Source organism: Narcine bancroftii, chromosome 10 (assembly GCF_036971445.1).
Source record: "Narcine bancroftii isolate sNarBan1 chromosome 10, sNarBan1.hap1, whole genome shotgun sequence".
Taxonomy (NCBI): Eukaryota; Metazoa; Chordata; class Chondrichthyes; order Torpediniformes; family Narcinidae; genus Narcine; species Narcine bancroftii.
The window spans coordinates 75,382,021-75,408,849 of NC_091478.1; the positions used below are offsets into that span (position 1 = coordinate 75,382,021).

General features: G+C 35.5%; 1 protein-coding gene across 7 annotated transcripts in view; it reads left to right on the forward strand.

Moving 5' to 3' along the window:
* LOC138744765 (uncharacterized) overlaps positions 1-26,829 on the forward strand; it is an 88,787-nt gene that overhangs the window by 27,925 nt on the left and 34,033 nt on the right. For 3 of the 7 annotated variants that reach the window (XM_069901397.1, XM_069901398.1, XM_069901399.1), the window contains exons 6-12: positions 865-1,275; positions 6,327-6,737; positions 9,356-9,424; positions 11,183-11,593; positions 16,066-16,473; positions 20,017-20,427; positions 24,685-25,095. In XM_069901397.1, coding sequence (XP_069757498.1) covers positions 865-1,275; positions 6,327-6,737; positions 9,356-9,424; positions 11,183-11,593; positions 16,066-16,473; positions 20,017-20,427; positions 24,685-25,095 — 2,532 coding nt within the window. The remainder of the gene's footprint in view (positions 1-864; positions 1,276-6,326; positions 6,738-9,355; positions 9,425-11,182; positions 11,594-16,065; positions 16,474-20,016; positions 20,428-24,684; positions 25,096-26,829) is intronic. The other 4 variants (XM_069901401.1, XM_069901400.1, XM_069901402.1 and 1 more) reach the window with 4 other exon arrangements.

The window sequence follows — 26,829 nt, forward strand, 5'->3', positions numbered from 1 at the left end:
ATAGCATGGTAACACGCCACTTCAGCCCATGAAGCTGAGCCGCCCAATTTACACCCCACTAACATACACCCCAGGTATGTTTTTTGAATGGTGGGAGGAAACCAGACTCTCCAGAGAAAACCCATGCAGACACAGAGAGAACATACAATCACCTTACAGACAGCACGCGATTTGATTCCTGTTCTGGTCCCAATCGCTGGCACTGTACAGGTGTTGTGCTAACTGCAACACCAATCGTGCTACCCAAAAAGAAGAAATATTATCCAATTTTTAACATTTTTACCTCAAATCTAGATTTGATGTATAAAGATCTTTATTTCTTTCCTGACCACTCAGAATTAGCCAGCATTGACTCATATATAATAGTATGAACTTTTTTGTGAAAGACAAGTCATGATATGAAAGAGAAATAATCTTCAAGGATGCCACATACAACCATTTTTTTAAATGCATGACGACTTGCCTGACACCACTGAAATGGAAGCCAACACAAAATGTACTTCTCACATATTTCTTCTCAGTTTTCCAGCTGTTTTCCTCCTGGTTATGATGCTGAACTACCTACCTTTAGCCAACCAAATTATTTCTAAGTGAACAACGAGTAAGGAGGAACAGACTACAAGACTTGGGAAGAAAATAAAAAATATACTTAAACTGTATAATTGAATGCATTGGGTTCAGTAAATTTAAGCTTTAAGAGGATAGAAATTGGTGGTAAAATATTAGGAACTTCCAAATAATGTTTATAATATTTAATTAAAATTTTATATTTAAATGTTTTATTTTAATTTGGACTAATATTTTTATTTCACATTTTTATATATCTAAATTATAATATGGAATCCTGTGTCTTTGTATAATTAGATGACTTTGGAAATGATCAATCCCCAGCCCAATCCTCTTTGCGTTCTTTTGGGAAGAACGTCTACAGTCGATCCAAAGATGGAAACAGAGTATCATTTTCAGATAAAATACAAGCTTCATGTGAAGATGAGAAATATCACAAAGGTTCTATTAATTCGGAATATGGTCATTCCTCTGAGTGTTGCAAGAAGGAAAGAAACCCCTTGGATTGCTCAGATACCTATGGAAAGAAAAATATTTCTGGAAACATTGAAACGAACACTATTTCAACACGTGATTATCACAGGCCACCATACACTGATACAAAAACCTACCAATCTACTCTGGAGTCTCCAAGTTCATACGCAAGACATCAGACAGATAAAGAAACCATTGAAATGAACAGAGACCGATTATTTAAATTGGATTCAGGTAAAAGCAAACACATTTTGACTTTTGTGATTTTCCTTGAGATGTTTTTCTTTTCCTGCAGTGCATTTTAATATAATATTACTTGATTGTCCTTTTTCAAATCCTCTATCTTAAGTATTTCTAATTCTTGCTAAACATGAACTCTGAAGTGCCAACTAATTTATTAGTAAAACACAAATGCATAAAGCTTATTACAATGTTCAAATATACTAAAATCAAATTTCAGGTCAGATTTCTGCATCTGCAGAAAAAATGCATTGCACAAAAAGTAAAAACCACAAGGAAAATTATTTTTTTTTCTCTAATTCCTTAAATGTCCCATATCTCTCTCCACACTTGAAATTCTTTGGCATATTTTGAGGTGTCTGTTTTTTGTTCCTGATAAGCATGCACTTTGGCTTCTGAGACCAAGTAATTTATGGACTACCCTGGGAGTAAAGACATTTAATTGTTAGAGAAGTTTTTTCAAATACTAGCTCAGTATTTGATTGCAATGTTTGCAACTCTGGTGTAATCTTATCTGAATCCTGCTCTATGATGTTTGGAAAACAACAAAGTAAAAGCCAGTTTACCACAGGTTTCATTTTGGCAGAGGAACTTCCAATATTCAGCGACTGAATCCCATTCAACTTCCCACTACTTCACATTTTAAGAAAGGCATAAATGAGCTGTAGTGTTTATTGAGGTAAACTGAATGTTGTAAAAATGGAAAGACAAAATTAATTTTGAGGGAATAATAATGATTCCTTTTCAATCTTTTTATTGGTTTAACATGCACAATACATAGGTATATATGGTAGTAATAATAAGTGGTGGTACCTACGGCTCCTAGAACGCTTCCACCAGCGTTGTCTCCGCTCCATCCTCAACATCCATTGGAGCGCTTACATCCCTAACGTCGAAGTACTCGAGATGGCAGAGGTCGACAGCATCGAGTCCACGCTGCTGAAGATCCAGCTGCGCTGGATGGGTCACGTCTCCAGAATGGAGGACCATCGCCTTCCCAAGATCGTGTTATATGGCGAGCTCTCCACTGGCCACCGTGACAGAGGTGCACAAAAGAAAAGGTACAAGGACTGCCTAAAGAAATCTCTTGGTGCCTGCCACATTGACCACCGCCAGTGGGCTGATAACGCCTCAAACCGTGCATCTTGGCGCCTCACAGTTTGGCGGGCAGCAACCTCCTTTGAAGAAGACCGCAGAGCCCACCTCACTGACAAAAGGCAAAGGAGGAAAAACCGAACACCCAACCCCAACCAACCAATTTTCCCCTGCAACCGCTGCAATCGTGTCTGCCTGTCCCGGATCGGACTTGTCAGCCACAAACGAGCCTGCAGCTGACGTGGACTTTTTACCCCCTCCATAAATCTTCGTCCGCGAAGCCAAGCCAAACAAAGAAAAAAAAATAATAAATTAATATCAAGTTACAAGTATCAAGTAACAATGAACAAGGTGCATATGAACCAATGATATTAAATGGAAAAAAGGGAAAGAGGGGGAAAGAAATCATATTCCTAAACTATTTGATATTGGTAATGATTTAATTATTTAAATATGTTAATATTAAAATGTGAACTTGAGTTGATAGTTTTCAGCACATTTTAATTCTGGATACCTAGTAATTTTTGAATATTTGTGAATGTGACGGTCAATTTTGAAGTGGTGGTATCTACCATGAACATGCAATAAATAGACTTTGAAAGGAATAATATGCATGGAATAAAGAAAGGAAAATACTGTAGTTTTTATGTTACCAATAGAATGGATAAGGGAGAAACCAGTAAATGCAGTTTGTAGGAATTTTCAGAACAAAATAAATGAGTTCAACCTCGGAAGATCACTCGCAGGATGAGAGCACAAAGAATCAGAGATCATATATTGACAGGAATTGAAAATTGGTGACTCGAAGGAGAGCAAAGTTGGCCAGAAGACTTTGAATAATAAGATACAGCAAGGATTGAAGCTTGGATCCGAACTAATCATAATCTATATCAATTATTTGGCCGAAGGTGCAAAATTTAGTACAATATTTCCAAGTTTACTGTTAGTTCCAAAATGATTGGCAGGAAGTATAAAGAAGCTTTGAAGAATATGGGCAAGATGATTGAATGAGCAAGAACATGAAAAATGGTGCAAAAATCAGAAGTTGTCCAGTATGATTCACAAAAGAAAGGAGCAGACTAATTTTAAATGGTTTGAGATTGTGTCATGTCCAAGAGACTTAGAGCCCTATATAACTTCACCTCAGTTCTTTCAAACATAATCTTGGAAGTGATACCATATTGACGGAACGCATGACTTTCTTTAGTGCAAAAGCTAAACTGCTAAACACGATCTAAATATGTGCATGCGTTCGAACGACCTTTGCAAAGAGTGCTAATGTAATTCCATTCAGTCCTCCTTGTAGTCAAACCACATTATCAGGACATCTTTCCTTCAGCTTCTACCATCTGTTTGGCAATGCAATAGTTTAAATAGTTTGAGCTTGCCATGATCATCACAAGTAGACTTCCCATTAGCAATTATAAATGAAATAAACTCAAAAATTATTGTGACGGTACCGATGATGTTGAGGCACATATCATGAAATGTGTCAACATTACAAACAATGCCACTTCCAATCAAGAGCAAAACCACATAAATATTAGCTAATCACCCATGTTTCTACATTCCTATGACTGACACACAGTGCTCTCTTTGGGAGCAAGTCTGGCACAAACACCACAATAACAGAAAGATTGCTCTGTTTAAGAGCTTCAGAAAAATTAAAAGCCACAGGTCATTATTATGAGCCCAGAGGACCCCAAAACCCAGCAGCAATAAATATTCACCAAGACAAATGGTTACGTAAACAAAAGTTGCACTGAATTATCTTTAAACATGAAAATAGAATCAAACTTTAATTAATCACTATTAACTCACTTAACCTAACTTAACCCCCTTCTAATTCTAAGCACACATGTATGAAATGTGTGTGTAAGCTCAGAAAAGTTCATTGATTCACAGTCTAATCTCACTTCTCATTCCTCCAAATTAACTGTTTGTAGGAAATTCTTATACTGTTTAAAGAATTTAAGATTTATAAAGTTCACCAGACTTTGGTGCTTGAAAGGTAAATGGTTACCGCTCACAAAGGTTCTTGTCGGTTTTCAGAGAGATATTCATTGTACGCTGACACCCACAAGCAATTCCTTTTTTTAAATCAGCCACCTCAGTGTTTTGCCAAGAAATCTTGCCTCCTCAGTGTTCTCAGGATGATAACATCTTTCTTTCAGGTAATCACAGAGTGCCTTTTTGTTTTTCTTATTCCAAGTGAAACATTAGACTACCAATCCTCTCCTCTTGCATGAACCACAAGGGTTTTAACCAGGATGAACAAAGCACTTACAAACCCATCTTCCAAATGGAGATTTCCACAAGCTTGCCAGGTTGTCCTGTTCCAGTCCCAGCTGCTGTTACTTGCTGTAACGCTGTAGAGTTGATATCAGTGTATGTGTGTGTCTCTCTCTCTCTCTCTCTCTCTCTCTCTCTCTCTCTCTCTCTCTCTCTCTCACACACACTCTCACACAGAGAAAAGACCTGTTTGATCTCTCTGCTTGCCAAACCACATGTCCCTCCTAGAACAGCTCCAGACAGAAGCGACTCCAACAAGCTCTTTAATCTGTTGCCTTTTTGTAAACAACAATCCATTAGTGAAGTCTCTTGGGCACTCTCCAAAGCTATGGAACTGATATGTCTAGGATTAGCTGAGTTCAAGTATTTCAAATAAGATCTGTTTTAAAGTGTTTATAGGTAATATACTTTCACAAACATTTCCCAATTTTATCTCTCAAAAACATATCCATATGTTCTGTTACACAACAAAAAATGTGGAAGCAATTATGGGTTCAATTTTATGACTTCCAGCTATTGTAATCAAATATCCCCATTGCACTGACTGTGCATTTGGGTATATTTACACAATCGATAAACAGAATAAAGTAGTAGGGAAGGTTGAGTTTTTAGCTGCAAATTCCATGTAATTAGATTGTAATCCATATAATTTGGTAATGCATATTAATGTGCATGAAGCCATGTAACAGATAGCATGATGCATGTCATAAAATTGCACTCACATATTTAATTGAAATTGCATCAAAATGGAAATTCATGACATTCAAATTTAAAATTTTTGAATTTAGACATATAGCATGGTAACAGGCCATTTCAGCGCATGAGGCTGTGCCACCCAATTTACACTGCATTAACCTACACCCCAGGAATGTCTTTGAATGCTGGAGGAAACTGGAATCTCTGGAGAAAACCCACGCAGACATAGGGAGAACACACAATCTTCTTACAGACAGCGCAGGATTGGAATCAAGGTCTGCTCTCAATTGCCTGCACTGTAAAGGTTTTGCAATAACTGCAACACCAATCGTGCTGCCATAAAAGAATAAAAATTCTCCAATTTTTATTATTTTTTACTTCAAATCTAGATTTTATGTATAAGGATCTTTATTTCTTTCCTTCCCACTCAGAATTAGCCTGCATTGATTCAGATAAAATAGTATGAACGTTTTTTTTAAAAGACAAGTCATGATATGAAAAAGAAATGATCTTCAGGGATGCCACATACAAATATTTTTTTTAAATGCATGGCGACTTGCCTGACTCCACTGAAATGGAAGCCAACACAAAATGAACTTCTCACATATTTCTTCTCAGTTTTCCAGCTGTTTTCCTCCTGGTTATGATGCTGAACTACCTACCTTTAGCCAACCAAATTATTTCTAAGTGAACAACGAGTAAGGAGGAACAGACTACAAGACTTGGGAAGAAAATAAAAAATATACTTAAACTGTATAATTGAATGCATTGGGTTCAGTAATGTTAAGCTTTAAGAGGATAGAAATTGGTGGTAAAATATTAGGAACTTCCAAATAATGTTTATAATATTTAATTAAAATTTTATATTTATATGTTTTATTATATTTTGGACTAATATAGTTAATTCACATTTTGATATATCTTAATTATAATAATGGTATCCTGTGTCCTTGTACAATCAGATGGCTTTAGAAATGATCAATCACCAGCCCAATCCTTTTTGCGTTCTTTTGGAAAGAACATCTACAGTCGATCCAAAGATGGAAACGGAGTATCATTTTCAGATAAAATACAAGCCTCATGTGAAGATGAGAAATATCATAAGGGTTCTATTAATTCAGAATATGGTCATTCTTCAGAGTGTTGCAAGAAGGAGAGAAACCGCTTGGATTGCTCAGATACCTATGTAAAGAAAAATATTTCTGCAAACATTGAAACGAACACTATTTCAACACGTGATTATCACGGGCCTCTATACACTGATGCAAAAACCTACCAATCTACTCTGGAGTCTCCGAGTTCATACATAAGACATAAAACAGATAAAGAAACCATTGAGATGAACAGAGACCGATTATTTAAATTGGATTCAGGTAAAATTATACACATTTTGACATTTTTAATTTTCATTCAGATGGTTTTCTTTTCCTGCAGTGCATTTTAATATAATATTACTTGATTGTCTTTTTTCAAATCCTCTATCTTAAGTATTTCTAATTCTTGCTAAAACATGAACTCTGAAGTGCCAACTAATTTATTAGTAAAACACAAATGCATAAAGCTTATTACAATGTTGTAATATACTAAAATCAGATTTCAGGTCAGATTTCTGCATCTGTTGGAAATAATGCATTACACAAAGTGTAAAAACCACAAGGAATTGATTTTTTTTTTCTCTCTAATTCCTTAAATGTCTCTTATCTCTCTCCACACTTGAAATTCTTTGGTATGTTTTGATGTGTCTGTTTTCTGTTTCAGATAAGCATGCCTATATATATGCACTTTGGCTTCTGAGGCCAAGTATTTTATGGAGTATCCTGCGAATAAAGGCATTTCATTGTTAAGAGTATTTTTTTTCAAATACTAGCTCTGTATTTGTATGAAATGTAAGAAACTCTGATTTTTAAAAATTGTGTGGTGTAATTTTATCTGAATCCTGTTTTATGATGTTTGGAAGAACAATAAAGTAAAAGCCAGTTTACCACAGGTTTCATTTTGGCAGAGGAACTTCCAATATTCAGCCACTGAATCCCATTCATCTTCCCACTACTACACATTTTAAGAAAGGCATAAAACGGCTGTAGTGTTTATTGAGGTAAACTGAATGTTGTAAAAACGGAAAGACAAAATTAATTTTGAGGGAATAACAATTATACCTTTTCAATCATTTTATTGGTTTTAATGTGCATATTACATGGGTATATATGGTAAAAATAATAAATTAATATCAAGTTACAAGTATCAAATAACAACAAACAAGGTGCATCTGAACTCATGTTATTAAATGGAAAAAAGAAAAGAGGGGAAAAAACTTTGTTTTTGGGAATGATTTAATTATTAAAATATTTTAATATATAAATGAGAACTTTTGTTGATAGTTTTCAGCGCATTTTAATTCTGGATACCTAGTAATTTTTGAATATTTGTGAATGTCACGGTCACTTTTGAAGTGGTGGAATCTACCATGAGCATGCAATAAATAGACTTTGAAAGGAATAATATGCATGAAATAAAGAAAGACAAATACTGTAGTGTTTATGCGATCACAGAATGGATAAGGGGAAACTAGTAAATGCACTTTGTAGGAATTTTCAGAACACCATAAATAAAGTCCCACCTCGGAAGATCACTCGCAGGATGAGAGCACAAAGAATCTGGGATCATACATTGACAAGAATTGAAAATTGGTAATTCGAAGGAGAGCAAAATTGGCCAGAAGGCTTTGACTAATATGATACAGCAAGGATTGGTGCTTGGGTCCAAGCTAATCATAATCTATATCAATGATTTGGTCGAGGGAGCCAAATGTAATACAATATTTCCAAGTTTACTGTTAGTTCCAAAATGACTGGCAGGAGGTATAAATAAGCTTCGAGGGATATGGGCAAGATGATTGAGTGAGCCAGAACATGGAAATGGTGCAAAAATCAGAAGTTGTCCAGTATGATTCACAAAAGAAAGGAGCAGACTAATTTTAAATGGTTTGAGATTGTGTCATGTCCAAGGGACCTAGAGCCCTATATAACTTCACCTCAGTACTTTCAAACATAAGCTTGGAAGTGATACCCTATTTACGGAATGCATGACTTTATTTAGTGCAAAAGCTAATTTGCTAAACACATCTGAATATGTGCATGCGTTCGAACAACCTTTGCAAAGAGTGCAAATGTAATTCCATTCAATCCTCCTTGTACTCAAACCACATTATCAGGACATCTTTCCTTCGGCTTCTACCAGCTGTTTGGCACTGCAGTAGTTTAAATAGTTTGAGCTTGACATGATCATCACAAGTAAACTTCCCATTAGCAATTATAAATGAAATAAACTCAAAAAATATTGTGACTATACCTATATTGTTGATGCACATATCATGAATATCTGATCCAAAAGTCTCAAAATTCCAAACAGCACCAATTCCAATCATGAGCAAAACCACATAAATATTAGCTAATCACCCATGTTTCTACATTCCCATGACTGACACACAGTGCTCCCTTTGGGAGCAAGTCTGGCACAACCACCACAATAACAGAAAGATTTCTCTTTTTAAGAGTTTCAGAAAAAATAAAAGCCACAGGACATTATTACGAGCCCAGAGGACCCCAAAACTCAGCAGCAATAAATATTCACCAAGGTAAATGGTTACTTAAACAAAAGTTGCTTTTAATTATCTTTAAACATGAAAATATAATCAAATGTTAACTTATCTCTATTAACTTACTTAACCTAACTTAACTCCCTTCTAATTCAAAGTGCACAAGTATGTAATGTGTGTGTAAGCTTAGAAAAGTTCTCTGATTCACAGTCTAATCTCACTTCTCATTCCTCCAAGTTCACTGGTTGACTGTTCACAGAATTTAAGATTTATAAAGTTTAGCAGGCTTTGGTGTTTAAAAGGTAAATGGTTACCGCTCAGGAAGATTCTTGTCAGTTTTCAGAGAGAGCTTTGTTGTACGCTGACACTCACAAGTGATTCCTTTTTTTAAATCAGCCACCTCAGTGTCTTGCCAAGGAAACATGCCCCCTCAGGGTTCTCCAGATGATAACTTCTTTCTTTCAGGTAATCATAGAGTGCCTTTTTGTTTCTCTTATTCCAAGTGAAACATTAGACTACCAATCCTCTCCTCTTGCATTAACCACAAGGGTTTTGACCAGGTTGAACAAAGCACTTACAAACCCACCTTCCAAATGGATCTTTCCACAAGCTTGCCAGGTTGTCCTGTTCCAGTCCCAGCTGCTGTTACTTGCTGTAGCGCTGTGGATGTGATATCTGTGTGTGTGTGTGTGTGTGTGTGTGTGTGTGTGAGTGTATGTGTGTGTGACTCTCTCACTCTCACACAGAGAAAAAGACCTGTTTGACTCTCTCTGCTTGCCAAACCACATGACCCTCCTAGTATAGCTCCAGACAGAAGCGACTCCAACAAGCTCTTTAATCTGATGCCTTTTTGTAAACAACAGTCCATTAGTGAAGTCTCTTGGGCACTCTCCAAAGCTATGGAGCTGATATGTCTAGCATTAGCAGAGTTCCAGTATTTCCAATAAGATTTGTTTTAAAGTGTTTATAGGTAATCTATTCTCACAAACCTTTCCAAATTTATCTCCCAAAAACATATCCATATACTCTGTTACACAACAAAAAATGTGGAAGTAATTATGTGTTCAATTTTATGACTTCCAACTATTGTTATCAAATGTCCCCATTCCACTGACTGTGCATTGGGTATATTTACACAATCAATAAACAATAAAGTAATAGGGAAGGTTGAGTTTTTAGCTGCATATTCCATGTAAATTGATTGTAATCCATATAATTTGGTAATGCATATTAATATTAATGGAGCCATGAAACAGGTAACATGATGCATGTCATAAAATTGCAATCACAGGTTTGATTGAAATTGCATCAAAATGGAAAATCATGACATTTAAATTTAAAATTTATAAATTTAGACATATAGCATGGTAACAGGCCATTTCAGCCCATGAGCTGTGCCACCCAATTTACACCCATTAACCTACACCCCAGGTATGTCTTTGAATGGTGGGAGGAAACTGGAATCTCTGGAGAAAACCCACGCAGACATAGGGAGAACACACAATCTTCTTACAGACAGCGCGGGATTCGAATCACGGTCTGGTATCAATTGCCTCCACTGTAAAGGTGTTGCACTAACTGCAACACCAATCGTGCTGCCATAAAAGAATAAAAATTCTCCAATTTTTAATATTTTTTACTTCAAATCTATCTTTTACGTATAAGGATCTTTATTTCTTTCCTTCCCACTCAGAATTAGCCTGCATTGATTCAGATAAAATAGTATGAACGTTTTTTTTAAAAGACAAGTCATGATATGAAAAAGAAATGATCTTCAGGGATGCCACATACAAATATTTTTTTTAAATGCATGGCGACTTTCCTGTCTCCATTGAAATGGAAGCCAACACAAAATGTACTTTTCACATATTTCTTCTCAGTTTTCCAGCTGTTTTCCTCCTGGTTATGATGCTGAACTACCTACCTTTAGCCAACCAAATTATTTCTAAGTGAACGACGAGTAAGGAGGAACAGACTACAAGACTTGGGAAGAAAATAAAAAATATACTTAAACTGTATAATTGAATGCATTGGGTTCAATAATGTTAAGCTTTAAGAGGATAGAAATTGGTGGTAAAATATTAGGAACTTCCAAATAATGTTTATAATATTTAATTAAAATTTTATATTTAAATGTTTTATTTTAATTTGGACTAATATTTTTATTTCACATTTTTATATATCTAAATTATAATATGGAATCCTGTGTCTTTGTATAATTAGATGACTTTGGAAATGATCAATCCCCAGTGCAATCCTCTTTGCGTTCTTTTGAGAAGAACGTCTACAGTCGATCCAAAGATGGAAACAGAGTATCATTTTCAGATAAAATACAAGCTTCATGTGAAGATGAGAAATATCACAAAGGTTCTATTAATTCGGAATATGGTCATTCCTCTGAGTGTTGCAAGAAGGAAAGAAACCCCTTGGATTGCTCAGATACCTATGGAAAGAAAAATATTTCTGCAAACATTGAAACGAACACTATTTCAACACGTGATTATCACAAGCCACCATACACTGATGCAAAAACCTACCAATCTAATCTGGAGTCTCCAAGTTCATACGCAAGACATCAGACAGATAATGAAACCATTGAAATGAACAGAGACCGATTATTTAAATTGGATTCAGGTAAAAGCAAACACATTTTGACTTTTGTGATTTTCCTTGAGATGTTTTTCTTTTCCTGCAGTGCATTTTAATATAATATTACTTGATTGTCCTTTTTCAAATCCTCTATCTTAAGTATTTCTAATTCTTGCTAAACATGAACTCTGAAGTGCCAACTAATTTATTAGTAAAACACAAATGCATAAAGCTTATTACAATGTTCAAAAATACTAAAATCAAATTTCAGGTCAGATTTCTCCATCTTCAGAAAAAATGCATTGCACAGAAAGTAAAAACCACAAGGAAAATGATTTTTTTTCTCTAATTTCTTAAATGTCCCATATCTCTCTCCACACTTGAAATTCTCTGGTATATTTTGAGATGTCTGTTTTTTGTTCCTGATAAGCATGCCTAAATATGCACTTTGGCTTCTGAGACCAAGTGTATTACGGATTATTCCTGGGAGTAAAGATATTTAATTGTTAGAGTATTTTTTTCAAATACTAGCTCAGTATTTGAATGCAACGTTTGCAACTCTGATTTTTTAATTGTGTGGTGTAATCTTATCTGAATCCTGCTCTATGATGTTTGGAAAACAACAAAGTAAAAGCCAGTTTACCACAGGTTTCATTTTGGCAGAGGAACTTCCAATATTCAGCGATCGAATCCCATTCAACTTCCCACTACTTCACATTTTAAGAAAGGCATAAATGGGCTGTAGTGTTTATTGAGGTAAACTGAATGTTGTAAAAATGGAAATACAAAATTAATTTTGAGGGAACAATAATGATTCCTTTTCAATCTTTTTATTGGTTTAACATGCACAATACATAGGTATATATGGTAGTAATAATAAATTAATATCAAGTTACAAGTATCAAGTAACAATGAACAAGGTGCATATGAACCAATGATATTAAATGGAAAAAAGGGAAAGAGGGGGAAAGAAATCATATTCCTAAACTGTTTGATGTTGGTAATGATTTAATTATTTAAATATGTTAATTTTAAAATGTGAACTTGAGTTGATAGATTTCAGCACATTTTAATTCTGGATACCTAGTAATTTTTGAATATTTGTGAATGTCAGAGTAATTTTTGAATTGGTGGAATCTACCATGAACATACAATAAATAGACTTTGAAAGGAATAATATGCATGGTATAATGAAAGGCAAATACTGTAGTGTTTATGTTACCAATAGAATGGATAAGGGAGAAACCAGTAAATGCAGTTTGTAGGAATTTTCAGAACAAAATAAATGAGTTCAACCTCGGAAGATCACTCGCAGGATGAGAGCACAAAGAATCAGAGATCATATATTGACAGGAATTGAAAATTGGTGACTCGAAGGAGAGCAAAGTTGGCCAGAAGGCTTTGACTAATAAGATACAACAAGGATTGGAGCTTGGGTCTGAACTAATCATAATCTTTATCAATTATTTGGTCGAGAGAGCCAAATTTAATACAATATTTCCAAGTTTACTGTTAGTTCCAAAATGATTGGCAGGAGGTATAAAGAAGCTTTGAGGAATATGGGCAAGATGATTGAGTGAGCAAGAACATGGAAAATGGGGCAAAAATCGGAAATTGTCCAGTATGATTCACAAAAGAAAGGAGCAGAATAATTTTAAATGGTTTGAGATTGTGTAATGTTCAAGGGACCTAAAGCCCTATATAACTTCACCTCAGTTCGTTCAAACATAACCTTGGAAGTGATACCCTATTGCCGGAATGCATGATTTTCTTTAGTGCAAAAGCTAATCTGCTAAACACATCTGAATATGTGCATGCGTTCGAACAACCTTTGCAAAGAGTGCAAATGTAATTCCATTCAATCCTCCTTGTACTCAAACCACATTATCAGGACATCTTTCCTTCGGCTTCTACCAGCTGTTTGGCACTGCAGTAGTTTAAATAGTTTGAGCTTGACATGATCATCACAAGTAAACTTCCCATTAGCAATTATAAATGAAATAAACTCAAAAAATATTGTGACCATACCTATATTTTTGATGCACATATCATGAATATCTGATCCAAAAGTCTCAAAATTCCAAACAGCACCAATTCCAATCAAGAGCAAAACCACATAAATATTAGCTAATCACCCATGTTTCTACATTCCCATGACTGACACACAGTGCTCTCTTTAGGAGCAAGTCTGGCACAAGCACCACAATAACAGAAAGATTGCTCTATTTAAGAGATTCAGAAAAATTAAAAGCCACAGGACATTATTATGAGCCCAGAGGACCCCAAAACTCAGCAGCAATAAATATTCACCAAGACAAATGGTTACGTAAACAAAAGTTGCACTGAATTATCTTTAAACATGAAAATAGAATCAAACTTTAATTAATCACTATTAACTCACTTAACCTAACTTAACCCCCTTCTAATTCTAAGCGCACATTTATGAAACGTGTGTGTAAGCTCAGAAAAGTTCATTGATTCACAGTCTAATCTCACTTCTCATTCCTCCAAATTAACTGTTTGTAGGAAATTCTTATACTGTTTAAAGAATTTAAGATTTATAAAGTTCACCAGACTTTGGTGCTTGAAAGGTAAATGATTACCGCTCACAAAGGTTCTTGTCGGTTTTCAGAGAGATATTCATTGTACGCTGACACCCACAAGCAATTCCTTTTTTTAAATCAGCCACCTCAGTGTTTTGCCATGAAATCTTGCCTCCTCAGTGTTCTCAGGATGATAACATCTTTCTTTCAGGTAATCACAGAGTGCCTTTTTGTTTTTCTTATTCCAAGTGAAACATTAGACTACCAATCCTCTCCTCTTGCATGAACCACAAGGGTTTTAACCAGGTTGAACAAAGCACTTACAAACCCATCTTCCAAATGGAGATTTCCACAAGCTTGCCAGGTTGTCCTGTTCCAGTCCCAGCTGCTGTTACTTGCTGTAACACTGTAGAGTTGATATCAGTGTATGTGTGTGTCTCTCTCTCTCTCTCTCTCTCTCTCTCTCTCTCTCTCACACACACACTCTCACACAGAGAAAAGACCTGTTTGATCTCTCTGCTTGCCAAACCACATGTCCCTCCTAGAACAGCTCCAGACAGAAGCGACTCCAACAAGCTCTTTAATCTGTTGCCTTTTTGTAAACAACAATCCATTAGTGAAGTCTCTTGGGCACTCTCCAAAGCTATGGAACTGATATGTCTAGGATTAGCTGAGTTCAAGTATTTCAAATAAGATCTGTTTTAAAGTGTTTATAGGTAATATACTTTCACAAACATTTCCCAATTTTATCTCTCAAAAACATATCCATATGTTCTGTTACACAACAAAAAATGTGGAAGCAATTATGGGTTCAATTTTATGACTTCCAGCTATTGTAATCAAATATCCCCATTGCACTGACTGTGCATTTGGGTATATTTACACAATCGATAAACAGAATAAAGTAGTAGGGAAGGTTGAGTTTTTAGCTGCAAATTCCATGTAATTAGATTGTAATCCATATAATTTGGTAATGCATATTAATGTGCATGAAGCCATGTAACAGATAGCATGATGCATGTCATAAAATTGCACTCACATATTTAATTGAAATTGCATCAAAATGGAAATTCATGACATTCAAATTTAAAATTTTTGAATTTAGACATATAGCATGGTAACAGGCCATTTCAGCGCATGAGGCTGTGCCACCCAATTTACACTGCATTAACCTACACCCCAGGAATGTCTTTGAATGCTGGAGGAAACTGGAATCTCTGGAGAAAACCCACGCAGACATAGGGAGAACACACAATCTTCTTACAGACAGCGCAGGATTGGAATCAAGGTCTGCTCTCAATTGCCTGCACTGTAAAGGTTTTGCACTAACTGCAACACCAATCGTGCTGCCATAAAAGAATAAAAATTCTCCAATTTTTAATATTTTTTACTTCAAATCTAGATTTTATGTATAAGGATCTTTATTTCTTTCCTTCCCACTCAGAATTAGCCTGCATTGATTCAGATAAAATAGTATGGACGTTTTTTTTAAAGGACAAGTCATGATATGAAAATGAAATGATCTTCAGGGATGCCACATACAAATATTTTTTTTAAATGCATGGCGACTTGCCTGACTCCACTGAAATGGAAGCCAACACAAAATGAACTTCTCACATATTTCTTCTCAGTTTTCCAGCTGTTTTCCTCCTGGTTATGATGCTGAACTACCTACCTTTAGCCAACCAAATTATTTCTAAGTGAACAACGAGTAAGGAGGAACAGACTACAAGACTTGGGAAGAAAATAAAAAATATACTTAAACTGTATAATTGAATGCATTGGGTTCAGTAATGTTAAGCTTTAAGAGGATAGAAATTGGTGGTAAAATATTAGGAACTTCCAAATAATGTTTATAATATTTAATTAAAATTTTATATTTAAATGTTTTATTTAAATTTGGACTAATATTTTTATTTCACATTTTTATATATCTAAATTATAATATGGAATCCTGTGTCTTTGTATAATTAGATGACTTTGGAAATGATCAATCCCCAGCCCAATCCTCTTTGCGTTCTTTTGGGAAGAACGTCTACAGTCGATCCAAAGATGGAAACAGAGTATCATTTTCAGATAAAATACAAGCTTCATGTGAAGATGAGAAATATCATAAGGGTTCTGTTAATTCAGAATATGGTCATTCCTCTGTGTGTTGCAAGGAAAGAAACCCCTTGGATTGCTCAGATACCTATGGAAAGAAAAATATTTCTGGAAACATTGAAACGAACACTATTTCAACACGTGATTATCACAAGCCACCATACACTGATGCAAAAACCTACCAATCTAATCTGGAGTCTCCAAGTTCATACGCAAGACATCAGACAGATAATGAAACCATTGAAATGAACAGAGACCGATTATTTAAATTGGATTCAGGTAAAAGCAAACACATTTTGACTTTCCTTTAATATAATATTATTTGATTGTCCTTTTTCAAATCGTCTATCTTAAGTATTTCAAATTCTTGCTAAACATTAACTCTGAAGTGCCAACTAATTTATTAGTAAAACACAAATGCATAAAGCTTATTACAATGTTCAAATATACTAAAATCAAATTTCAGGTCAGATTTCTCCATCTTCAGAAAAAATGCATTGCACAGAAAGTAAAAACCACAAGGAAAATGATTTTTTTTCTCTAATTTCTTAAATGTCCCATATCTCTCTCCACACTTGAAATTCTCTGGCATATTTTGAGATGTCTGTTTTTTGTTCCTGATAAGCATGCCTATATATGCACTTTGGCTTCTGAGACCAAGTGTATTACGGATTATTCCTGGGAGTAAAGATATTTAATTGTTAGAGTATTTTTTTCAAATACTAGCTCAATATTTGAATTCAATGTTTGCAACTCTCATTTGTTATCTGAATCCTGCTCTATGATGTTTGGAAAACAACAAAGTAAAAGCCAGTTTACCACAGGTTTCATTTTGGCAGAGGAACTTCCAATATTCACCGACTGAATCCCATTCAACTTCCCACTTCTTCACATTTTAAGAAAGGCATAAATGGGCTGTAGTGTTTATTGAGGTAAACTGAATGTTGTAAAAATGGAAATACAAAATTAAATTTGAGGGAATAATAATTATTCCTTTTCAGTCTTTTTATTGGTTTAACATTCACAATACATAGTATATATGGTAGTAATAATAAATTAATATCAAGTTACAAGTATCAAGTAACAATGAACAAGGTGCATATGAACCAATGATATTAAATGGAAAAAAGGGAAAGGGGGTAAAGAAATCATATTCCTAAACTATTTGATGTTGGTAATGATTTAATTATTTAAATATGTTAATTTTAAAATGTGAACTTGAGTTGATAGATTTCAGCACATTTTAATTCTGGATACCTAGTCATTTTTGAATATTTGTGAATGTCATGGTCACTTTTGAAGTGGTGGAATCTACCATGAACATGCAATAAATAGTCTTTGAAAGGAATAATATACATGGAATAAAGAAAGGAAAATACTGTAGTGTTTATGCTACCAATAGAATGGATAAGGGAGAAACCAGTAAATGCATTTTGTAGGAATTTTCAGAACTAAATAAATGAGTTCAACCTCGAAAGATCACTCGCAGGATGAGAACACAAAGAATCAGAGATCATATATTGACAGGAATTGAAAATTGGTGACTCGAAGGAGAGCAAAGTTGGCCAGAAGGCTTTGATTAATAAGATACAGCAAGGATTGAAGCTTGGGTCCGAACTAATCATAATCTATATAAATGATTTGGCCAAAGGAGCAATATTTAATACAATGTTTCCAAGTTTACTGTTAGTTCCAAAATGATTGGCAGGAAGTATAAAGAAGCTTTGAAGAATATGGGCAAGATGTTTGAGTGAGCAAGAACATGGAAAATGGTGCAAAAATCAGAAGTTGTCCAGTATGATTCACAAAAGAAAGGAGCAGACTAATTTTAAATGGTTTGAGATTGTGTCATGTCCAAGGGACTTAGAGCCCTATATTACTTCACCTCAGTTCTTTCAAACATAATCTTGGAAGTGATACCCTATTGACGGAATGCATGACTTTCTTTAGTGCAAAAGCTAAACTGGTAAACACGATCTAAATATGTGCATACGTTCGAACAACCTTTGCAAAGAGTGCTAATGTAATTCCATTCAGTCCTCCTTGTACTCAAACCACATTATCAGGACATCTTTCCTTCGACTTCTACCAGCTATTTGGCAATGCAATAGTTTAAATAGTTTGAGCTTGCCATGATCATCACAAGTAGACTTCCCATTAGCAATTATAAATGAAATAAACTCAAAAACTATTGTGACGGTACCGATGATGTTGATGCACATATCATGAAATGTGTCAACATTCCAAACAATGCCACTTCCAATCAAGAGCAAAACTACATAAATATTAGCTAATTTCCCATGTTTTCACATTCCCATGACTGACACACAGTGCTCCTCGGTGAGGAAGTCTGGCACAAACAGCACAATAACAGAAAGATTGCTCTCTTTAAGAGCTTCAGAAAAAATAAAAGCCACAGGACATTATTACGAGCCCAGAGGACCCCAAAACCCAGCAGCAATAAATATTCACCAAGACAAATGGTTACTTAAACAAAAATTGCTTTTAATTATCTTTAAACATGAAAATATAATCAAACATTAACTTATCTCTATTAACTTACTTAACCTAACTTAACTCCCTTCTAATTCAAAGTGCACAAGTATGTAATGTGTGTGTAAGCTCAGAAAAGTTCTCTGATTCACAGTCTAATCTCACTTCTCATTCCTCCAAGTTCACTGGTTGACTGTTCACAGAATTTAAGATTTATAAAGTTCAGCAGGCTTTGGTGTTTAAAAGGTAAATGTTTACCGCTCAGGAAGATTCTTGTCAGTTTTCAGAGCGAGCTTTGTTGAACGCTGACACTCACAAGTGATTCCTTTTTTTAAATCAGCCACATCAGGGTCTTACCAAGGAAATTTACCCTCTCAGGGTTCTCCAGATGATAACCTCTTTCTTTCAGGTAATCACAGAGTACCTTTTTGTTTCTCTTATTCCAAGACCTGTTTGACTCTTTCTGGTTGCCAAACCACATGACCCTCCTAGAACATCTCCAGACAGAAGTGACTCCAACAAGCTCTTTAATCTGTTGCCTTTTTGTAAACAACAATCCATTAGTGAAGTCTCTTGGGCACCTTCCATAGCTATGGAGCTCATATGTCTAGCATTAGCAGAGTTCCAGTATTTCCAATAAGATTTGTTTTAGTGTTTATAGGTAATCTACTCACACAAACTTTTCCAAATTTATCTCCCAAAAACATATCCATATACTCTGTTACACAACAAATTTTTTTTTTACCTCAAATCTAGATTTTATGTATAAGGATCTTTATTTCTTTCCTTCCCACTCAGAATTAGCCTGCATTGACTCAGATAAAATAGTATTTACATTTTTTTTTGAAAGAAAGTCATGATATGAAAAAGAAATGATCTTCAGGGATTCCACATACAACCATTTAAAAAAAAAATGCATGGCTACTTTCCTGACTCCACTGAAATGGAAGCCAACACAAAATGTACTTCTCACATATTTCTTCTCAGTTTTCCAGCTGTTTTCCTCCTGGTTATGATGCTGAACTACCTACCTTTAGCCAACCAAATTATTTCTAAGTGAACAATGCGTAAGGAGGAACAGACTACAAGACTTGGGATGAAAATAAAAAATATGCTTAAACTGTATAATTGAATGCATTGGGTTCAGTAATGTTAAGCTTTAAGAGGATAGAAATTGGTGGTAAAATATTAGGAACTTCCAAATAATGTTTATAATATTTAATTAACATTTTATATTTATGTTTTATTATAATTTGGACTAATATAGTTATTTCACATTTTGATATATCTTAATTATAATAATGGTATCTTGTGTCTTTGTATAAACAGATGGTTTTAGAAATGATCAATCACCAGCCCAATCCTCTTTGCGTTCTTTTGGGAAGAACGTCTACAGTCGATCCAAAGATGGAAACGAAGTATCATTTTCAGATAAAATACAAGCTTCATGTGAAGATGAAAAATATCATAAGGGTTCTATTAATTCAGAATATGGTCATTCCTCAGAGTGTTGCAAGAAGGAAAGAAACCCCTTGGATTGCTCAGATACCTATGTAAAGAAAAATATTTCTGCAAACATTGAAACGAACACTATTTCAACACGTGATTATCACAGGCCACCATACACTGATGTAAAAACCTACCAATCTAATCTGGAGTTTCCAAGTTCATACGCAAGACATCAGACAGATAAAGAAACCATTGAAATGAACAGAGAACGATTATTTAAATTGGATTCAGGTAAAAGCAAACACATTTTGACTTTCCTTTAATATAATATTACTTGATTGTCCTTTTTCAAATCCTCTATCTTAAGTATTTCAAATTCTTGCTAAACATGAACTCTGAAGTTCCTACTAATTTATTAGTAAAACACAAATGCATAAAGCTTATTACAATGTTCAAATATACTAAAATCAAATTTCAGGTCAGATTTCTGCATCTGCAGAAAAAATGAATTGCAGAAAGGGTAAAAGCAAAAGGAAAATGATTTTTTTCTCTCTAATTCCTTAATTTCCCATATCATCTCTCTCCACACTTGAAAGTCTTTGGCATATTTTGAGGTGTCTATATTGTGTTGATGATAAGCATGCCTATATATGCACGTTGGCTTCTGAGACCAAGTATATTATGGACTATCCTGGGAGTAAAGGCATTTCATAGTTAGAATATTTTTTTCAAGTACTAGCTCAGTATTTGTATGCAACTCTGATTTTTAAAATTGTGTGGTGTAATCTTATCTGAATCCTGCTCTATGATGTTTGAAAAAATAACAAAGTAAAAGCCAGTTTACCACAGGTTCACATTCGCAGAGGAACTTCCAATATTCAGCGACTGAATCCCTTTCAACTTCCCACTACTACACATTTTAAAAGGGCTGTTGTGTTTATTGAGGTAAACTGAATGTTGTAAAAACAGTACGACAAAATTAATTATGAGGCAATAATAATTCTTCTATTTCAATCTTTTTATTGGTTTTGAACATGCACAATACATAGGTATATATGGTATTAATAATAAATTAATATGAAGTTACAAGTATCAAACAACAATGAACAGGGTGCCTATGAACCCGTTATTAAATGGAAAAAAAGGGAAAGAGAGAAAAAAAACTTATTCCTAAACTATTTGTTGTGCATAATAATTTAATTATTTAAATATGCAAATTATAATTGTGAACTTGTGTTGTTAGTTTCCAGCGCATTTTAATTCTGGATACCTAGTAATTTTTGAATATTTGTGAATGTCACGGTCAATTTTGAAGTGGTGGAATCTACCATGAACATGCAATAAATAGTCTTTGAAAGGAATAATATGCATGATATAATGAAAGGCAAATACTGTAGTGTTTATGTTACCAATAGAATGGATAAGGGGGAAACCAGTAAATGCAGTTTGTAGGAATTTTCAGAACTAAATAAATGAAGTTCAACCTCAGAAGATCACTCGCAGGATGAGAGCACAAAGAATCAGAGATCATATATTGACAGGAATTGAAAATTGGTGACTCGAAGGAGAGCAAAGTTGGCCAGAAGGCTTTGACTAATAAGATACAGCAAGGATTGGAGCTTGGGTCCGAACTAATCATAATCTATATCAATGATTTGGTCGAGGGAGCCAAATGAAATACAATATTTCCAAGTTTACTTTTAGTTCTAAAATGATTGGCAAGAAGCTTCGAAGGATATGGGCAAGATGATTGAGTGAGCAAGAAGATGGAAAATGGTGCAAAAATCAAAAGTTGTCCAGTATGATTCACAAAAGAAAGGAGCAGACTAATTTTAAATGGTTTGAGATTGTGTCATGTCCAAGGGACCTAAAGCCCTATATAACTTCACCTCACTACTTTCAAACATAATCTTGAAAGTGACACCCTATTGACAGAACACATGACTTTCTTTAGTGCAAAAGCTAATCTGCTAAACACAATCTATATATGTGCATGCGTTCGAATGACCTTTGCAAAGAGTACTAATGTAATTCCATTCAGTCCTACTTGTACTCAAACCACATTTATCAGGTAATCTTTCCTTCCGCTTCTACCAGCTGTTTGCACTGCAGTAGTTTAAATAGTTTGAGCTTGCCATGATCATCACAAGTAGACTTCCCATTAGCAATTACAAATGAAATAAACTCAAAAACTATTGATGTTGATGCACATATCATGAAATGTGTCAACATTCCAAACAATGCCACTTCCAATCAAGAGCAAAACCACATAAATATTAGCTAATCACCCATGTTTCTGCATTCCCATGACTGACACACAGTGGAAATCTGGTACAAACAGCACAATAACAGAATGATTGCTCTGTTTAAGAGCTTCAGAAAAAAATAAAAGCCATAGGACATTGTTACGAGCCCAGAGGACCTCAAAACCCAGCAGCAATAGTTATTTACCAAGACAAATGGTTACATACACAAAAGTTGCTTTTAATTTAAACTTGAAAACAGAATCACATGTTAACTTATCACTATTGACTTAACTAACCTAACTTAACCCCCTTCTAATTCTAAGTGCACGTGTATGTAATGTGCGTGTGTAAGTTCAGAAAAGTTCTTTAATTCACAGTCCAATCTCACTTCTCATTCCTCCAAGTTCACTGGTTGCAGGCAATTCTTATAAACAGAATTTAACATTTATGATGTTCACCAGGCTTTAGTGCTTGGAAGGTAAATGGTAACCGCTCAGAAAAGTTCTTGTTGGTTTTCAGAGAGAGATTCGTTGTACGCTGACACACACAACTGATTACCTTTTTAAATCAGCCAATTCAGTGTCTTGCCAAAGAAACTTGCACCCTCAGGATTCTTCAGATGATAACCTCTTTCTTTCAGATCCCCACAGAGTGCCTTTTTTTTTCACTTATTCCAAGAGAAACATTAGACAGCTAATCCTCTCCACTTGCAAGAACCTCAAGGGTTTTAAGCAGGTTGAACAAAGCACTTGCAAACCTGTCTTCCAAATGGGGCTTTCCACATGCTTGCCAGCTTGTCCTGTTCCAGTCCCAGCTGCTGTTTCTGGCTGTAACACTGAGGAAGTGATATCTGTCTCTCTCTCTCTCTCTCTCTCTCTCTCTCTCTCTCTCTTTCTCTCTCTCTCTCCTCTCTCTCTCTCTTTTTCATCTTTTGCCTTTTTGTAAACAACAATCCATTAGTGAAGTCTCTTGTTCACTCTCCAAAGGTCGTGCAAAAGCCATGGAGATTAGCAGAGTTCCAGTATTTCAATTAAAATATGTTTTAAATTGTAACCTACCCTAACAAACCTTTCCCAATTTATCTCCCAAAAACATATCCATATCCTCTGTCACACAACAAAAGATGTGGAAGTAATTATGGGTTCAATTTTATGACTTCCAGCTATTGTAATCAAATGTCCCCATTGCATTGACTGTGCATTGGGTATATTTGCACAATCAATAAACAATAAAGTAGTAGGGAAGGTTGAGTTTTTAGCTGCATATTCCATGCAATTTGATTGTAATCCATATAATTTGGTAATGCATATTAATATTAATGGAGCCATGAAACAGGTAGCATGATGCATGTCATAAAATTGCAATCACATGTTTGATTGAAATTGCATCAAAATGGAAAATCATGACATTTAAATTTAAAATTTATAAATTTAGACATATAGCATGGTAACAGGCCATTTCAGCCCATGAGCTGTGCCGCCCAATTTACACCCATTAACCTACACCCCAGGTATGTCTTTGAATGGTGGGAGGAAACTGGAATCTCTGGAGAAAACCCACGCAGACATAGGGAGAACACACAATCTTCTTACAGACAGCGCGGGATTCGAATCACGGTCTGGTCTCAATTGCCTCCACTCTAAAGGTGTTGCACTAACTGCAACACCAATCGTGCTGCCATAAAAGAATAAAAATTCTCCAATTTTTAATATTTTTTACTTCAAATCTATCTTTTACGTATAATGATCTTTATTTCTTTCCTTCCCACTCAGAATTAGCCTGCATTGACTCATATAAAATGGTATGAATGTTTTTTTTTTGAAAGATATGCCATGATATGAAAGAGAAATGATCTCCAGGGATGCCACATTCAACCATTATTTTTAAATGTATGGCGACTTTCCTAACTCCATTGAAATGGAAGCCAACAAAAAATGAACTTCTCACATATTTCTTCTCAGTTTTCCAGCTGTTTTCCTCCTGGTTATGATGCTGAACTACCTACCTTTAGTCAACCAAATTATTTCTAAGTGAACAACGAGTAAGGAGGATCAGACTACAGGATGGGATGAAAATAAAAAATATACTTAAACTGTATTATTGAATGCATTGGGTTCAATAATGTTAAGCTTTAAAAGGATAGAAATTGGTGGTAAAATATTAGGAACTTCCAAATAATGTTTATAATAATTAATTAAATTTTTATATTTAAACATTTTATTTTAATTTGGACTAATATTTTTACTTCACATTTTGATATATCTTAATTATAATATGGTATCCTGTGTCTTTGTATAATCAGATGACTTTGGAAATGATCAATCCCCAGCGCAATCCTCTTTGCGTTCTTTTGGGAAGAACGTCTACAGTCGATCCAAAGATGGAAACGGAGTATCATTTTCAGATAAAATACAAGCCTCATGTGAAGATGAGAAATATAATAGGGGTTCTATTAATTCGGAATATGGTCATTCTTCAGAGTGTTGCAAGAAGGAAAGAAACCCCTTGGATTGTTCAGATTCCTATGGAAAGAAAATTATTTCTGCAAACATTGAAACGAACACTATTTCAACACATGATTATCGCAGGCCGCCATACACTGATGCAAAAACCTCCCAATCTACTCTGGAGTCTCCGATTTCATACGTAAGACATCAGGCAGATAAAGAAACCAATGAAATGAACAGAGAACGATTATTTAAAATGGATTCAGGTAAAAGTATTCACATTTTGACTTTTGTGTTTTTGCTTGAGATGTTTTTAATTTTCCTGCAGTGCATTTTAATATATTACTTGATTGTCCTTTTTCAAATCCTCTATCTTAAGTATTTCTAATTCTTGCTGAAACATGAACTCTGAAGTGCCAACTAATTTATTAGTAAAACACAAATGCATAAAGCTTAATACAATTTTAGTATATTGTAATATACTAAAATCGAATTTCAGGTCAGATTTCTGCATCTGCAAAAAATAAAATCGCAGAAAAAGTAAAATCTACAAGGAAAATTATTTTTTTTCTCTCTAATTCCTTAATTGTCCCATATCTCTCTCCACACTTGAAATTCATTGGCATATTCTGAGGTGTCTGTTTTCTGTTCCTGATAAGCATGTTGATGTATGTACTTTGGCTTCTGAGGCCAAGTTTATTATGGACTATCCTGGGAGTAAAGATATTTCATTGTTAGAGTATTTTTTTCAAATACTAGCTCAGTATTTGTATGAAATGTAAGAAACTCTGATTTTTTTAAATTGTGTGGTGTAATTTTATCTGAATCCTTTTTTATGATGTTTGGAAGAACAATAAAGTAAAATCCAGAGTATCACAGGTTTCATTTTGGCAGAGGAACTTCCAATATTCAGCGAATGAAGCCCATTCATCTTCCCACTACTCCACATTTAAGAAAGGCATAAATGGGCTGTAGTGTTTATTGAGGTAAACTGAACGGAAAGACAAAATTAATCATGAGGGAATAATAATTCTTCTTTTTTAATCTTTTTATTGGTTTTAACATGCACATATGTATATATGGTAGTACCCCCTCCATAAATCTTCGTCCGCGAAGTCAAGCCAAAGAAAGGAATAATAATGTAGCGACCGCTACACAGATTGAAACACACCACGACCACGTTGGAGGATTCATCGAACTACTTACTCAAACTTCGCGCGCGTCCCTTTAAGGGCGGCGTGATCTCCGCCCCCACGTCGGCGGTGACTTCACCACACTCACCCGAGGTGCATGCCCTGCTCTAACTCATGTGACTCGGATTTTCCCCGATAGCGCCATCTTCTTGTGGCTATCCTGCTGACGCGGCAGTACAAGTGGAGCCAGTTTGCCACGAAGATGTGCACCACCACATATCCCTCCTAAGAACTGGCTTACACGTCTCGCTGCCTGTTCGGCCGACCTTATTGTTTCGGCTGGGCCATCACTACCGGCTGGCTAAAGTCTACTTAAGCTGCCTTGAGTTGAATAATTCCCCCTTGTCCCTGATGTCCAGGGTGAATGTCTTGCCTCAGTGTTGTAAGACTTTGTAAGGGCCTTCGTAGGGGCGCTGCAGGGGTGCAGTGTGTGGCGAAAATGAAATCGGCCGTGGCCAGCTCCTTGGGGTTGCAGGATGGGCGGCTTCCGTGGTGGGTCAGTGGGGCGGGCACTAATGAGGCGAGCTTACCCCGCAAGTCTGCCAGCAAGGTCCGACTGCCAATCTCGGGCCGAAGAACTCCCCTGGTAGTGACAGCGGCACGCCGTAGACCAACTCCGTGGAGGATACCTTTAGGTCTTCTTTCAGAACCATTCTGATGCCGAGCAGGACCCAGGGCAATTCATTTGTCCAGCTGGGACTGGTTAGGCGAGCCATGAGGGCCGATTTTAGGTGCCAGTAGAAGCGCTCCACTAGGCCGTTGGCTTGGGGATGTTATGCGGTGGTTTGTTGGAGCTTGTTCCCCAAG